The sequence below is a fragment of the Monodelphis domestica genome, chromosome 4 (genome assembly GCF_027887165.1).
Source record: "Monodelphis domestica isolate mMonDom1 chromosome 4, mMonDom1.pri, whole genome shotgun sequence".
NCBI classification, from domain to species: domain Eukaryota; kingdom Metazoa; phylum Chordata; class Mammalia; order Didelphimorphia; family Didelphidae; genus Monodelphis; species Monodelphis domestica.
The window spans coordinates 403,343,429-403,358,190 of NC_077230.1; the positions used below are offsets into that span (position 1 = coordinate 403,343,429).

Genomic DNA, 14,762 nt, shown 5'->3' on the forward strand with positions numbered 1-14,762 from the left:
TATAGATCACCAAATGAAGTGCCAAGTATTTAAAGCTGGCCCTCTATTCCATTTTCTTGTTACTATTTCTTAGGCAAAAGGTCTTTGATGACAAATTAGAGTGCTCTGGAATAAGGATGGATGGTTGATTTGGAAGACCTAAAGAAGGTCTTTGTATTCAACACATTATTTTCAGGGTGGCCTTTTATGTGGGAAGGCATGATGGGAATCAGAGTTGAAAGGGCTTTTGCTTTGGAAGAGCATGCTAACAGGACTATTGCCCTACATGATTTGGAAACCAAAATCCCTATTATTTAATATTCAGCTTATGTCTTTAATCTAAAGAACTGAATGAAAGAAATTTAAGACTTTTTTTTGTCATCAGTCAGTTCTCCTTTGGAGGCTATTATAGAGCAGGAAACACTATTATCCTTCATTTTTAATGGAGGAATTGAGAAATCAGAACTCAGAATTGTTTGACAATATTGTGATTATTTGCTTTATGTATAGAACTCTTTTATTGTTAATGAGAATTTATAAGCAAAATTAAAATATAAATATGAGCAAATGTTTAAAATATAAAACCTCTCTGGTACTTCAAACAAAATTATATATATATATATATATATATATATATATTTTTTTAGTGTCAAGATTGTGTCAAGGAGGTAATTTTATTTTAGGAGGGTGATAAATTTGGACTAAGATCCTTTTGAGGCAAAAGAGTTTGTCTAGAGATGGGCCATTTTTACTTTCAGATATTTCTCCCTTGCTATTTATTGAGAATCCAAATGAAATATATTTTATAAGCTTTGGAAATAGTGCTGACTTGCCAAGTCACACAGGAGTCCTTAGCAACTTGGAGTTGCCTTTAGAGAGGTGTTATTTCCTTTTATGAAGCAAAGCTTGTTTACCTGTTTGTATTTTCTATAACAACGTTGAATGACAGCAGCAGCAACTTCCTGCTGTTCCTGTAAGGGACGACCCTAAAATATAAGGAGAAAAGAAAGAAATAGTAATGACTTCATCATTTGAAGAGAAAAAAATGTCATCCAGATGTTAGCTTCACAGCCTCCTGAAAATTGTGTGACTGCTATTCAAAGTAATTTAGCTCCAGTTTAAAAGTACATTGTAGGTTATTGAATATTTAGAGAATTCATTCTCAACATAAATATTTCCTTATTTCCAAGCCTAAATATGCTTCTTTGTGACTTCTCATCCCTTCAATTTCTGCCTGCTGGGGACAAGTAATAAACAACAAGCCTATCCTTCTTTGATATGGCAGATTAAAAAAAGTTTGGGGCTGTGCATAGAAGCTGAAGGCTACCTCAGTTGGCATCTATTCCTACCCACACACAAAATGAATATTAACCGTACCATACCCGACTCTCATCCAGCATTACTTAAAGACTTCAATGGAAGGGCAATCCACCACCATTTGAGGTAGTTCTAATTGTTAGGAAACTTTCTGTTAAGCCTAAATTTGTTCCTTTGCAACTTCTGTCCATTGTACCTGGTTCTTCTCCCTTAGGCCAGGTGGCACAAGCCTAATCCCTCTTTCACCTGGTGGTCTTTTGGATACCTGAAGATAGCCATGATCTCCTGTGTCTCCTTTTCCCCAGTGTAAATGTCCTCAATTCCTTCAACCTATTCTCATATGATCTTTCAACTTCCTGGTTTTCTTCTGTTGTCCTCTCCTGATTATCAGTGATTTTCCTACATTGTGGTGCCCCCAGTTCATTGCAGTACTCCAGATTTAGTCTGACTGGGGTAGAGTGCAGAGGGGGCTATCAACTCATTGCTGAAAGCTAAGCTTCACCTTACAAAGCGCAAGACTGAATTAGCTTTCTTTGGCCATCACATCACACTGCTGATTCATAGTGAATTTCAGCCTCCTAAAAGCCTCCATCTTTTTCAGATAAATTGTACCTCCCACATTCTGTACTTCTGAGGTTGATTTTTAGAATGTAAATGTAGGACTTTATATTTACTCCAATTGAATGTCATCTTATTATATTCAACCTAATGTTTTAATGCTTTGTGTCATGATTATCATTCAGTTTATAAGCTATCGTATTCAGTCTTATATCATCTGCAGATAGGATGAGTGTCCCCTCTATGTCTTTATCAAATCATTGATGAAAGTGTTTAATAGTTCAGGGCCAAGCACAGAACCTTTGGGCATTCCACTAGGCATCTTGCCACATTAGTATTTCACTACTGGTAAATCCTCTTTGAGACTTGCCAATTAATTAGTTCTGAATACATATAACTATTATTGTCTAGTTCACATCTCTGCATCTTCTCCAAAATAGTAACATGGATTGTTTGTTATTATTCAGTCATTCAGTTATGTGCAGCTCTTTGTGAACCCTGTATGGGGTTTTTCTTGGCAAAGAAAATAGAATGATTTGCCATTTCCTTCTCCAGGAGATTAAGGCAAACAGAGGTTAAGTGACTTGCCTAGAGGGTCACAGCTAACCAATGTTTGAATCCATATCTGAATTCAAGCCTTCTTGGCTCCATGTCCAGTGCTCTAGAGCCACTTAGCTGTGTGAGACACTTTATCTTCTGTTCTCCATTAGTCTTCTCTAGGCTAAATAGCCCTGGTTCCTAGATACTCATATGGGAGGCCCTTTACCATCCTGGTCACCCATTTTCTGGATGCTTTGGAGTATTTATTTCTTTATTTATAGCAAATTATCATCAATTACTATGTGTCTATTATTGTTAACAGCAGAAAAAATCATGGGGAAGCCATGTTTGCTTTTTGTCTCTCTATATTTAAAGTCACTGACTCAGTCATTTAAAGATTTTACACCACAGATCTAAAAATGTGATTTTTGAATGTTAAAGAAGAGAGACAAATACAGTGTTTCTTTCATTTAAGAAAGGATGCCCAAAGTAAATACTTGCTTTTGATTCCTTTCTACCTTGATCTTAAGGGAATGGATCCTTTTCTTTTGGCTCAGTAATTAGTTTTCAAGTTTACATGTCAGTAAAACATAGAATAAAAGCCACTGAACAAATAGAATAAGTTGATCACAGAAGAGCATGGAGAATTGCACCGTGGGTATGAACAGACTGAACTTAATGTCAGTGAAAAACAGGAGCAAAGAACATTATCAAGAAACTGTAGAACAGGAAGAAAAGATGGGTTGATCAGGTGAAGAGGAGAAAGGGAAGGATGACAGTTGAATAGCCAGGGTGCTCCACTGGTTAGAAGAAATTCAGGAAGGCCATCCACAGATGGGGTGGACCTCTTCTGCCGAATTTATGGGAAGACATGGACAGGAGTCACATGAGATGGGTAGGCATGAAGGGTCATTAACTGCATTGTTGGAGAGAACTCCTGAATTGATGATACCAGCTTTCTGAAGACTCTTACCTTGTATTTTCTGAAAGCTGTCTGGACAAGCTTGGCAGCTTCATAGAGTTCTCTCTGTTCATGATCAGACAGAGTTAGCTGAGCAAACTCATTTTCTACCTTTTCACTGGTGGATGCACTCAGGAATTCAGACCAGTCTGCCGCTGAGGGAAGGCTTGGTTTCTCAAAAGCCATTTCACTGATTGGTGAGCCTACAGGGCTCAAGCTGGTGTTAGAAGAAGGGGTCAGGGGCTCATTATATAGAGTTCTGAAAAAACGACAACCAGAATAACAGATTAATGTGATAACTTGTGCAAGTTATTTGTGATCTTGTTCACTAAAATTTCTTTTTAAACCCTTACCTTCTGCCTTAGAATTAGAATTGTATACTGGTTCCAAGGCAGAAGAGTGGTAAGGGCTAAGGCAATGGGGGTTAAGTGGCTTGCCTGAGCACTCGTGGGTCACACAGCTAGGAAGTATCTGAGTATAGATTTGAAGCCAGGACCTTCTGTCACCAGATGTGGCTCTATCTACTGAGCCACTTAGTGGTCCCTAAACACTTGAATTTGTTGAATGTTATGTTATCTGGGGACTTTCACTGACCTGATCTGTGCAGCACTTGGCAGATGATCGACATCAGCAAGGTAACTGGCCAGCCAGCTCATTGTGCTGCTAATGGCAGCAGCATCCGTCCTCTCCGCTGCTGCGGGCTCCAAGGGCACAAAATTCTCTCGCTTAATCCGGTCAGGTGTTGCCTCAATAATGTGTTCTGCCAAGGTCATCATATTTACCTTGGAAGGAAAAAAGAAGGTTCTGACATCTCAATGGGCGTATACCTATTTCCTATCTTTGTAGTCCTGTGGTTACATAATCACTTAATAAAGACTGTTATTCTGAATGTGCAGAGACCCTGGGATCTTACTTCAAGATTGGAGTTCTTAGCTCAGCATCCCTAATTATATTCTCATTTCTAGAGAAGTTCTTTCTCTATGAACTCTTCCTCTTCTCACCTCAGAATCACCCAATAAGAGGTTAATAATATGGATAAACCTAGCCTACGATAGGGTATAAAGTTCCTTAATGTGAATTAGATTGGGGCATGTTAGAAAAAAAACCTCCTAATAATATTAATCTAATTGTTTGGCCAAAAAAAGAGAGAGAGAGAGAGAGAGAGAGAGAGGAACTTGTATCAGTCACTACTTCCTTTCCTTTTCTTAGGAAGCTGTAATTAAAAACTTTCCAGTTTATAGTTATTAACTACTAGTCTCATTTTATAACTGAAAAAAAAAAAAGAATCCTTTTTCTTGCAGCCTGATGGATGTTTTGATAAAGGCTAAGTGAATCTTCTGGGATACGCTGATAATTCTCTAGTCATCTCTGAGAATCTGTCTGACTGACAAAAATACTAGTATAAGCAAATGGCAGAGTGGGATATTGGAAGGTATATGGAACTTGGACTCATGAAATACTTAAGTTAAAATCCTCTCCCCAGCACATATAAGGTGTGTGAATATCACCTAACTTCCTGAGCCTCAGGCATCTCCTTGAGACTGTAAATTGTGTTAGGTGGAAGAAATTCCTACAGGAGGGAAACCACAGGCCTTGATATATTGGCTGATCAAAGTGAGAACTTCTGAAAAAGAATGAACATTGTGATAGCAGAGAAAGATGCATCATTTCTAGGAATATAGCGTTACCAGTTTAAGGTGTTTTTGTTTCATAGGAAGGAAACAAGCACTTATTAAGTGTTTACTATGTGCTCCCCTTAAGCACTTTATAATTATTCTCATTTGGCCTTCATAACAACTTTGGGAAGTAGATGCTACATATTATCCTCATTTTATAGTTTTACCTTCCATCTTAGAATAAATATTATTCTAAGATGGAAGAGTGGCAAGAGCTAGGCAACTGAGGTTAGGTGACTTACCTAGGATCACATACTTAAGAATCTAGGACAGATTTAAACCCAGGTCCTTCCATCTCCAGGCCTGGTACTCTATGCACTGTGCTATGTAGTGGCCCCTTCCCCTATTTTATAGTTGAGGAAACTGATGCAAACAGAGATGAAGTGACTTGCCCTTGGTTACTCATTGAGTGAGACTGGATTTAAACTTAGGTCTTCCTTGACCCCAGGCACAGCCCTCTATCCACTGTTTTGGCTAGCTGCTTGACAGATTACATTATTTTCTTTTAACCCATTGGCCATGAAAGGCAAGACAATTTAAATGATTTCATTGATTAATTTAAATATATTATTAGTAGCAATTGTGTTGGGTCTTGAAGATGATAAAAAGATGAATCTGATATGTTCTCTTCTTCATCTAATATTTATCATTTAATAGAAATATCATTTACACATGTAACTACCACACAAGGTTGAATCTAGTAAGTGTCAATAGGAAGTGTGGACAAAGGCTGTGTGAGTTCAGAGGAAGGAGTCATTTCTTCTAGCTGAGGGCACTGGGGATTGCCTATTGGCATGGTGCTATGAATCTGGGACATTTAAAGATAGGTAAAATTTAAACATGCAGAAATTGGAGAGTGGAAGGGAATTCACACTATGCTAAGAGAAAAGTGTAAAAAGAGGCATGGAGAGAGGAAAATGTGGAACAAATTCCAAACACAGTAAATTGTCTAATTTGGCAGGAATAGTGGGTACATGAAGAATAATGGGGGTACATGAAGAATAATGGGAGACAAAACTACCAAGATTTGTTGAAGTCAGATTGAATAAAATACATTTTCTGAAGAAGCATTATGAAAAAATTATTCTTCCAGTGTCCCAACAAAATTTTCCAATCTTCATTATCTTCATGAGACAATGAGAATAAGTTCTGTCCTAAAGTTCATATGCTATTAAAATGTTCACAAAATGTATTTTTCTGGTGTTTCTGAAGATCCATAGCTAAAATGTTGATGGTGGTCTGAGAGGATATATATGGCATTCACCTCTCCAAACTGTTAGTGTTTGCCTTCAGGACCATTAGAAGGTACATTTCAGAAATTCTTGATCATCTATACCTAAAAGACTGCACCACCTTCTTCAGAATCTGTATATTTTATAGATGCCAACATATTGCCTTGGTTTATTCAGATTATTCAGATAGAATAGTACAACTTATTTCTCTCATTTCCACCGAACCATATGTTTGCTCTGGCTTGGTGTTATTTTCTTTTGCTTTTCAAAGTGCCCATGGACTTAAAAAACAGAAAAGGATGGTGTGTAATTAGAATTTTGTACCCCAGGATTCCATTTCCCAGAATCCCTCTTTCGTCCTTACATTTTGGAGATAAAGTTTCTGGAACCCTGCCCTCACTCACTCTTTTCCTGCTAATGGGGCCAGGAAAACTTCTCTTTACTTTTGTCTTTTTATTTCCTCTACTTCAAGTGATTATTAATAAATCTTATAAAATATAATACTTGGAGTTATTGGATATTAATTTTAATCTTACATTGTAGAGCTTTATTAGCAGCTTAATAAGTTTAGGTTTTAGAGTGGTAAGGTCTTCTAAAGTGGTAGCACTACAGACCTTCATTAGTAAGTTTTTATCCTCTTAATTCCTCTTGAATTTTGAGTCTTCCTACCATCTCTAAGAATGGGCAAAATCTGATAAATTTTACTACAGATGAAGAAATTAAATGGCAATTCTAATCCTTTCTTCATGATTTTTAGTATGCTTAGTGAAAATCAGTTAAAAAACATTTTAGACTCTTTAGATGTACTTATATAGAAAAAAAGGTAAATATTTAAAATGTAAAAACAAACAAAAAAAGCTTCTAAACTCACTGCCATAGTCCATTATCATTCAGAAGTCATACATTATCAGAAGGTAGATTCAAGCCACTCTGGTTTGGGACTAGAGGAGGGAAAGAAGTCTCATGTGCTGAATGAATCATCCAGAATTTAAGAGAGATTTCTGAAATAAACTTTTCTGTAAGCAGAAATCCACAACTTTGTATTTCAAAATCTTTTTCAGTACATAGCAAAAAAATATAAAATGTAGCATTGTAATGAGGTGTGGTGTAACAAGAATAAGATAATGACATCTTCTAGCTATGGAAACCTTATTTAATAGCCTCATATCACATTACTTCCAGCCTGAAAATATACTCCCCGGGACTAACAACAACCACATGATAATGCTATGAATTTATATAGCACCTCTCACCCAAAGAGCCCAAGGCACTTGGCAAATAATATAACCATTAACTTCTAGGTAGGGAGCATCATTCTTCCTAATATACACACAGGAGACTGTAAGACTGCCATTAAGAGGGAAAAATAACTTGGCCAGCAAAATAAGCCCAAAATACTGAGTGGATTTTAGTGAAGTGACTGATGTTTTATAGAGCACAATAGGATACAATTCTCCCATGTGACCTCACCAAAAAGCTTTGTTAACTTTGAATTGTAGTTGCTTTACTCTCCTTACTTAAAGTACCTTTCAATAACATTAGAGTTAAAATCTCAAATACACTGAAATTTAAAAACCTTAGAAAATGACCCGTCACTGTTGTGCCTCTTAGATACTATGCTTGTAAGAAGTAGAAAATGCATTTAAGTAGTCCAGTTGTGAGTTAATTTCAGTTCACATTCTATGGAGCCATTAGAGCAGATTTTGTATACCAAAAGGATTCTTAATAAGCCTGTGATTAGGTGTCAGGGAAGGAATTGGCCACCGAGGCTAGAGTTTTGTACTTGACAACTTGGGCCTGTATTCCAGTAGATCACTAGGCCCTTCTTTTGTTTTAGTGGCTAGAAGTGATTATTTATGCCAAGAAGCTAATTCAAATTTATGAGGACTTTCATACAAATGAAACCTTCCTGATCTAGCTATAGAGCTTAGGCCCATGACCATAAAGTAACTAGTGCTTTTCATTGTGAAATTAGCCATTGTGGTTCTTTCTTTGAATAAAAAGGGACACATATAAGAATAAGGTAGAAGATAGCTAAAGACTCATGAGAAATATGAAGGGGTTTGTTCAAAGACAGAGGGATATCTCTGAGATCTAGGTTAGTGGCAGTTAGACTCTGATCACAATATCTGACTCGCTGAAATATATGGAGGTTCTGATCAACAAAATGAAATAGAATATTCCATGAACCAAAGCAGGACGGTCAGGCTTCTTTAGCATTTTCCTGGCTAGAAACATCCCATGTCTTTTGGAGTCTGATGTTCCATCAAAGAAAGCATAAGTATGCTGGATTTAGTCAGAGGTCATAAGTTCTTCAAATTCCAGTTGTTGTTTGTGACCTTGGGCAAGTCATTTAACCTGTTTGGACCTCAGCTGGAAAATGAGAGGATCACACTATAATGACCTAAAATGGAAGTGATAAAATGGAAGTATTCTGACTTTGCCCAGATCTCATCTGAAATACTGTGTTCAGTTCTGGGCACCATGATAGACTGGAGAGGAGGGCAATCAGGATGGTGAAGTACCTTCAGAGTCCATATCCTGTGAGGACTGGCTGAAGGAATTGGGAATGTTTTGCTTGGAGAAGAAAGGACTTGGAGGGTAGGAGTACAAGATCGCTGCCTTCCAAATGTTTCAAGGGATATCACAGGGAGAAGGAATTGAGATGTTCTATTTGACTCCAGAAGAACAAAGACTGAAAGTCAAGAAGTGGCCAATCTTAGGCCTGATATCAGAAAAAAAATTTTGTTTTTACTTTCATAGCTATCCAAAAAGTAGAGTGGGTTGCCTGAAAAGTAGGTGGGCTCTCCTTCCTGGTAGAGCTTGGGACATCTCATGGTGGGGATTCCTTTTATGGATGGATGGTATGGGATGGCTGCCAAGCATCCTTCCAACTCTCCAGATCTATGGTTCCGTGACCCCTTCCAGCCTGAAATCGGCCCTCCTCTGAACCTGTGTCCTTGCCTCAGCAAGTCTCCATCAGAAATACTGACCTGTAAGTCATCCATGTGTTGCAAGCAAGTCTCATTCTCGACATTTTCTCGGTATGACAACAACTCAGCATCTACCATCTCTCTGTCAGCCATCATTAGGACACTCATCTGTTCTCGTGGGCGAATACGGGGTGGAGTTGGGTCCTTGCCTAGGCTGGCTCCCTTCTGGCTTCCTGTTACCTGCACTGCAGACACACCAATGTAAAGGTCTTTGGAGTTCCACTTTACTCCAGGCTGAGCTCCAGAGCCTCGGAATCCTGCAGCCTCTGGAGTGTGAGGGGAGACTTCCCGGCTATAATCCCTTATTCCTTCAGTGGGGCTGATTGTCTCAGAGACACATTGCTTGGAACTGGGGCTCTGCTTTCTGATACTTGGTTGTTCTAGACTCAGTGCCGTGGAGAGCAGTTTCTCCTGTCTCGGCTGGAAGTACTCAGGGTTCAACTTATGCTTTTTGGGAGCAGGATAATCTTTGTGGCTCTCACTGCTATAGTAATTAGAGGGCTCAGACCTAGGTCTTCTTAGCTCTGTAAGGAAAGCAGAAAGGGCAGTCAGGACCAGTAATGGAACGAGAACTCCCACAGAGTAACTACTTGGGAGACAAAGCTCAAAAGTCAGTAGTCAGAATCATATCCCAAGTATTTAAACATTTTAAACTACATACTCTATACTTAGACAATTCTTCTCTGGGAAACTTGCATTTCCTGCAGGTGCAGAGACTTCCTGTTATCTTTTGTACATTTTTTGGGTGGGGGGTGAGGGAGGAGCAGCTGGTGCCCCTATAGCTAAAGCAGAGTCAGCAAAGGAAAAGAATCTATGTGAATGACACATTGTTTTTTTCAAGTAAACTTGAAGAGAGAATAAAAACCATAGTAAATTCTGATGATTAATAACAGAGCCAGAATCCTGAAGATGCAATTACTTCAGTTTGTTTGTTTTTACCTGGATTTGTACTTGCAATAACAGTGATTCCTTTTTGTGATTCCGAAGAGGTGATGGTTTCACCATGCCACTGGGCTATCCAGCTTTCTGTATTGGATTCTCCACTTGGAGGGCAATGGATTCTAGGGTTCTGTCCGAGCTGGACCTGCTCATCTCTCTGCAGCTGCTCCAGACATTCTGCCAATTTCACATGACCCCGGGAACGGGCAATTGACAGGGGCAGCCTTCCCAGTGAGTCAGGAATGGAAATAGCTCGGCGGTCCCATTTGTATAGTACAATAGCAGCATCCATGTGTCCCAGTGCACATGCCCACATCTAAAAGGTAAAGCAACGAGAAGAATGCCTTTTCAGAAAGCTTTACTTTTAGCCAACAGGTTGGCTCCAGAATGCTTTCAAGTTTCTGAGAACTTTTTTTTTCTGACAAGCTTAATGGGATTATAGAAAATATAAGCATTACAAATAATTTTAATAAAAGCCATATGTGAATGAAATATAATTGCATGGAACCAGGCAGTTCACACTTCCAAATTAAGCAAGGCCATGGTTAAGAAATACATGAGTCTTTTTCCTTACCAGAGGAGTGCATGAGAAATGATCCACATTCAAAGGGTCAACTTCCAATTCCAAATCAATGCTATCCGCATGTTTGGTTCTGTAAGGAAGTAGTAAGGATTACTTCAACAAATTACACCATTTGTACCACACTGGCAGACAGTAATGAAACTTTTCAAGACAACAAAAACTGGCATCTAACATCCTGGAAATGAATGAAGACACCTGGCATTCCATTGGCTTAGTGGTCTGGGCTATTTGTATCCAGCCAGTGACCTACTAGAAATCAAGTTGTTCAGCCTTAGGATCTGTTCCTTAATTCTCTATTTCCAGGGAAGAATTCATTAAAGGTCTCTCCAAAAGTGCCTGTCGGGCTAGTTAAAGGGACGGCAAGAGATAAAAGCTTCTCTTTGCTAGTGCAACTACAGGAAGGAAGCTATATGCCAGGTTGCTTAATCTGCTCCCTTTCCCCACCCACCACATATTCCCGTGAGCCACATCCAGCCTTACCGCCATTTGATGAGGGTTTGGATCAGAGTGGCATAGCCCTGGGCTGCAGCCAGGTGCAAGAGGGTCATTCCTCGGAAAGTCTTCGAATGGATGAGGTGCTTGGACTTTGCCCAGCAGGCACGACTCATCATCTTTTCACACACCACCACCACTCGGCTCTCAAAGCAGCTCCCCATGGTCCCAGTCCCAGATGCACACTACAATGGCCAAGCACAAATTACAATCTGCTCTTTCATTGCATGTAGGGAGGGGAGATTTGAGCCCTAGCCTCTGCTGCACTGCATTTAAGTGTAAGAAATCAAATGTTTTAATGAGTGGGGCAGGAGTGTAACAGAAAGGTGAAAATGGACAATCGGAGAGAAAAGCAACATGAGCTATAGAATAGGCTTGGCGGGGTTCTGCTGAGTATTTTTCTGTAGTAGTGATGCAAGGTAATTGTCATAAAACCTAGTTTACCAGACGAGTAGAGCTGATATTAAGCTAGGGTCCATTTATCTGAGGGTCTACTGATACTGGAAAGAGGTTGTTGTAAGTGCAATATACATTGTAGAGGGCTGTTCTGAGAGCAAAGTGTGGCAGGTCCACTAATGTCCTCAGTTCGATTGCTCTCATATCACTCCTGTTCTTCCTTCTCAGCAAAGGAGGTCACTTCAGACTTTACTTGGTGACAGAGAGGATTACAATTCCATCACCCCCCCCCCTCCATCTCATACCTATACTTTCTTCTCAGCAAAAGACCCTGCCAAAGGACTTCATTGAAAAAATAAGTCATTTACTCTGAGCTCCCTCTCTCCTTCTCTATGTCTTAAAACCCTTGACACCATTCTCCATTTTCTCTTCTTCTATGTTCCAGTCTTTGATGAAGAGGTGGCCCTTCTCCTTAAGATCAGTTCTTCTACTTATATCCTTGGTCCTACCTCCTTCCATCTGCTTTGGCAATCCATCCTCTAGTCATCTGCTAAAGTGATCCTTCCTAAAGTGCAGGTCATCCCACTGCCCCCAATTTAATAAACTCTAGGTCACCACCAGGACCAAATATAAAATGCTTTCTTTTGCTGTCAAAGATCTTTATAACCTTCCCTCACCTTTCTCATATTCTCTTATCTAGTAATACTGGTCTCCTTGCTATGACTAGAACAAAGCACTCCACCTAATTTCCACCATTTTCACCTAATGTGTCCCTTGCCTGGAATGCTCACCTTCACCTCTACTTCTTGGCTTCCTCTAGCTAAAATCCCACCTTTGACAGGAAAGCCTCTTCTGATCTCCATTATCTCTCTTCATTATCTCCAATTTATCCTGTACATAACTTTTTTGTATATGGTTAAAATGTTTTCTCCATTAGAGTATGAGCTCCTTAAGAGCAGGGTCTGTCCTTTGCCTTTGCATTCCTAGCATATAGCATAGTACAGAGCACATAGTAGGTGCTTAATATTTATTGACTGTTGATCCCCAAATCTCAGGCTCTTCTTTTCTACTAGCATCTACCCTGCTTCCTAGGAATATGTTTAGGTTTTCTCCATCCTTAAAAACAAAACAAATCAAAACACTTTTTGTCTGCTTAGATCTTTCTGCCTTTTCACAGCAAAACTAGAAAAAGGAGGCTATACTTGTGGCTTGTACTTCCTTTCCCCTTATAATCTGATAATTTCATTAGTAACTGAAACTACATCCTTAAAAATGATTAGTGATTGATTGTCAAAACCAATGGCTTTTTCTCAATCTTGAGCCTTCTAGACCTGTTTACAACATTTGACACTGTTGATAACCTCCTTCTGAATAGGTTCCCCCCGAGTAAAAGTATTTCTCTCTCTTGGTTCCCTTCCTACATGTCTGACTAGTCCTGCCTCCTTTGTAGGATCATCATTTATCTCTCTCCTGTTATGTGCAGGTGTATGTACCCTAGGGCTTTGTCCTGAGTTCTTATCTTTTCTCTTTATGCTTCCTCTTCAGGTAATCCTATCAGTTCCCATAGGCTCAACTATCATCTCTGAGCAGATGATTCCCAGATCTATTCCAAGTCTCTCCCCCAAGTTGCTGCCTTATCTTACTTATTGTCTGTTGGATATTTCTAGCTGGATGTCCCATACTCATCTCAAACTTAGCAGGTCCAGGATAGAATGCACCATCTGTTCCCACCAGACTACTGCAATAACTTTCTAATTGGTCCCCCTGCCTCAAGTTTCTTCTCTTTCCAATCCATCCTCTAAAGAGCTTCCAATGTGATCTTTTCCCCAAGCATGAGTCTGATGATGTCACTCTCTCAAAAAGCTTCACTGGCTCCCCCTGACCTCTTAAGATAAAATACAAACCCCACTACTGGACACTATTCAGGACCCTTCACAATCCGTACCTAGCTCACTTTTCCAACCTATCACACATTAACAAATTGTTCCTTGACATTCCTCCTCCAGGACTTTGAACAAGTCAGCTTCCATACTTGCAGTGTCCTCCCTTCTTGAATCCTTGGTTCTACCTTCCACATGAAGTCTTTCCTGACTCCCCCCAAATTACTTTGAATTTACCTCAAAGTGTACATAGTGTTTCTCCTGATAGGATATAAGCTTCTTTGAAAGCAAGGACTCTTTTATTTCTCAATTATTATCCTCAGCACTAAGCACAGAGCAGTGCACATAGTGGATTATCTCCTTTTAGAAGAATTATTTTCTTTACAGAAACTCTAAGAAGACTATAACACCAATTCATCTAATGTAAAACCAGAGCTTCAGGAATTTTAAACCCTAAGAAGTGCCAATAATAATCATAATCGATGATGGTAGTGATGACAACAAGAATGCAGGAAAGAATAAGTCAGGAACTTTAAATATTTTTTCCTCTGAATCAACTGAAAAATCAAAATCAAGATTAGTACCCGAGTACCTTGTCAGCAGCTTTGAGGTAGCAGAGTTACACATAAAGCTTACAAATGACTCAGTTCCCTATCCCAGCACTCATCTTTCAGTTGTTTAGAAAACATTTTTCCAGGGGATGAATCTTGTAACTAGGCTATTGCTTCTCTATATAGTCTTTAGTGAATCATCTATTATATGTGAAAAGAATTTGTTGTGAAGATAGGGATCAGCTAATGGATGCAAAGTTATCTCCATTAGAGCTATAAAAGTTTCATTAAGATGCAGAGCAAAGGGTCTCTGCCTTACACAACATCAGGTTAGGAGGTTAATAATTCTGGATACACAAAAAATGTTTGCATGCATGAATAAAGCCACAGCACCTAAGGGGGTTATGGAGAAGGAAGCCCCTGATCTTTTCCTCTTAAAAAAAAAAAGATTATCACATAAAGCAGACATAGGCTGACTATCCTAATCACCTTTTAATTAGTAGAAGTTTATTTCAGTCATGGAAGTTAACAGGGTATCAGTCTAATACCACTGTCCCTTGCCAGCTGACCCAACAGCTTTCCTGAGCTCATGATGGAATCACACACATAAGTCCCTCCCATACAACCTGTTGGTTTAGAATGAGAGAGGAACCTGCTTATTTGTA

General features: G+C 39.2%; 1 protein-coding gene across 30 annotated transcripts in view; it reads right to left on the reverse strand.

The window, feature by feature from the left end:
* The window catches only part of CAMTA1 (calmodulin binding transcription activator 1), a 1,356,239-nt gene that overhangs the window by 20,560 nt on the left and 1,320,917 nt on the right, over positions 1-14,762 (reverse strand). For 27 of the 30 annotated variants that reach the window (XM_056795879.1, XM_056795869.1, XM_056795868.1 and 24 more), the window contains 7 exons: positions 11,259-11,455; positions 10,770-10,848; positions 10,196-10,511; positions 9,257-9,780; positions 3,950-4,137; positions 3,368-3,614; positions 894-965 (listed from right to left, as the gene is read on the reverse strand). In XM_056795879.1, coding sequence (XP_056651857.1) covers positions 894-965; positions 3,368-3,614; positions 3,950-4,137; positions 9,257-9,780; positions 10,196-10,511; positions 10,770-10,848; positions 11,259-11,455 — 1,623 coding nt within the window. The remainder of the gene's footprint in view (positions 1-893; positions 966-3,367; positions 3,615-3,949; positions 4,138-9,256; positions 9,781-10,195; positions 10,512-10,769; positions 10,849-11,258; positions 11,456-14,762) is intronic. The other 3 variants (XM_056795880.1, XM_056795890.1, XM_056795889.1) reach the window with 1 other exon arrangement.